At 37.0% G+C, this 2554-nt stretch overlaps 1 protein-coding gene across 1 annotated transcript; it reads right to left on the bottom strand.

Moving 5' to 3' along the window:
• Positions 1-740: 740 nt before the first annotated feature.
• LOC115473661 (ATP-dependent DNA helicase PIF1-like) lies at positions 741-2067 on the bottom strand. Its single transcript, XM_030208714.1, is given in 3 exon segments — positions 741-928; positions 931-1410; positions 1947-2067. Coding segments are annotated over 3 exon segments (789 nt in total).
• Between the last annotated feature and the right edge of the window lie 487 nt (positions 2068-2554).

Here is a 2554-nt window from a genome sequence, read left to right on the forward strand (position 1 = left end):
CCCTTTTGCCACAACATAAAAGGACTCCAGTGTGAAAAATTTGGCATTGAAAAAATCAGTGCTAAATGATCGGCATGAAAATTAAGCGTGCATATTTATGATGGTATTCAATAAAGAATGTGAAACAGATGGTGCCCTTTATTGAATTACTAGTAAAAAAGGCCCGTTTCTCAAACCAATGAAAGAGGCGCTAGCAAGGTTATCATCTAATGGTGATTATGTTTTTAAAGGAACTGTTAGGAAGAATGTGCTGTGATGATAAAGAAGGGTATATAATGAGCAATATGGTCCAGGGGTATGACTTGTGGATTGTTTTCTTTTTTTTTTTAATCTTTGTATTTTGTTTTAAATAAACATAAAGGAATCCTATTTAGAAGGAATGGATCCTAAGGAGCTTAGCCGAGATTGGGTGGCAGAGCCAGCCGGTGGTGGGAGGCGAGGATAGTGCTGGGCAGACTTATACGGTCTGTGCCAGAGCCAGTGGTGGGAGGCGGGGCTGGTGGTTTGGAGGCGGGGATAGTGCTGGGCAGACTTATACGGTCTGTGCCCTGAAGAGGACAGGTACAAATCAAAGTAGGGTATACACAAAAAGTAGCACATATGAGTTTGTCTTGTTGGGCAGACTGGATGGACCATGCAGGTCTTTTTCTGCCGTCATTTACTATGTTACTATGTATATTTCCAAAAAGCTGAAGAGTACGTAGAAATTTAAAAATGATTATTAGAAATGTAATGCTTGTTTACATTTGCAAGATTTCTTTATAAACAATATTTTTAGTGAAAACTTTGTTACATTGAGGGAAAAGATTTCCTTGTTCAGGACCATCTATGACTTTTACAATTGCATCAGAAGAGTTTCGAACTCTTGAAAATGCTACATACAGTTGACCATGTGTAAACACTGGTTCTGGGAGGAAAATGTCAACTTTTCAAATGTTTGCCCTTGTGACTTGTTAATTGTCATTGCAAAAGCCAATTTCACAGGAAACTGTTTTCAACATAATGTAAATGGGAGGTCAGTGTTAGATGGTGTTAGTTCAATACGTGGGATAAAAACAGTACTCCCTGCAGTTGACCCAGTGATTACTTGACTAATAATGAGGTTAGTTTTTAAGTCTTTCACTATTAAGCGAGTTCCGTTACATAAACCCTGCTTGGTATTTAAATTCCTGAGTAGGATCATTATGGCTCCAATTTTTAAATGCAGTTTATGGCAAGGCATGCCAGTCAGAGTTTGTTCATGAAGGAATTCTACAGGATATAACTGATGTTCCTCATCATTGGAGTCATGAATGGAGTCCGAACTTAAATAAGTAATTGTCTCACCTTCTAAAATATTTAGAACAGCCTCATTTATCTTGTCAACATGTGCATTTTTTGGGCAAAGAATAGCCTTTTTTTTATTTATAACTTTTACAATTATAATCAAGCAAAGCTTGTTTTGAAAAGCAATACATTTCACAAATAGTTTAGTCAGGAATACAATATTATTAAAGCAACGGTTTTGAAATTTCTCGCTCAAGTCCACATATTTGGAGCAAGATATTAAGAAATGGAATATATATTAGGCAAAAATTTCAAGATTAAAGCAAACAAAAAGCTAACAGGTAACATTGCTCAGTGTTAAATTTCTCAATTAAGGGGAGAATAACATTTTAAGCACCCCTAAAAGAATAGCCTTTTTAACAAAGTTGTAAACAGTATCTGCGGTAATTGTTTCTCCAAAAACGGCATTAACTATATCGCCATCACAAATGTGCTTCTGTGGGATTTCGATAATATCTTTGAAACCGTTTGGACATGGAAGATTTCCGTCTGCTAAAGTAATAAGCCAGTTGTTGTAATCTGGGTCTACAGAGTGGACATTGTTGTTTAATTTTAGTATTTCAATTTTTTCCATAGTTTATTTAACTTAATGCTGGCTTCAATAATGTGAGCTTGATCACCGTGTGGTACCACTGGTAGAGTTTGTTGAAAATCTCCACCAAGGAGAAGAACTTTCCCGCCAAATGGTTTCTGATTGTTCATGATGTCTTTGAGGATTCTATCTACAGCAGTAAGCGCCATACTGGGTGCCATAGTTGAACTCATCCAAAATAAGGATTTTAGCATCTCTAATGATGGAAGCATCATTTGATGTTAATCTGATACTTGATGTTGACGTTTCCAGTAGAGGAACAGGTAACTTAAACTGTGAATGATAAGTTTGTCCTCCTGGAAGGAGATTTGCAGCAATTCCTGTAGATGCAACAGGTAGTGCAATTCTTCCATCTCCTTGGATGGAGCTCAGGATAGTATTATATGTATACGTTTTTCCACTTCTAGCAGGACCGTCTAGGAAGAAGCACGTGTGGGTTATGTTCTTTGTATTGCAGGTAGAAAGTATAGTATGAAATGCTTCCCTTTGCTCATTATTTAGTTTTTCTACCATTTGTTCAGCTTTCTGCTTTTCATCTCCAACATTGAAGGCAAGTTTAGGATCTTCTATTCTGTGGATGACTGTTGGTAAACCAAAGTGTTCAAGTTTTTTGCCATGTGTAGTCAGAACGGCTTG

Source organism: Microcaecilia unicolor, chromosome 1, assembly GCF_901765095.1.
Source record: "Microcaecilia unicolor chromosome 1, aMicUni1.1, whole genome shotgun sequence".
NCBI lineage: Eukaryota > Metazoa > Chordata > Amphibia > Gymnophiona > Siphonopidae > Microcaecilia > Microcaecilia unicolor.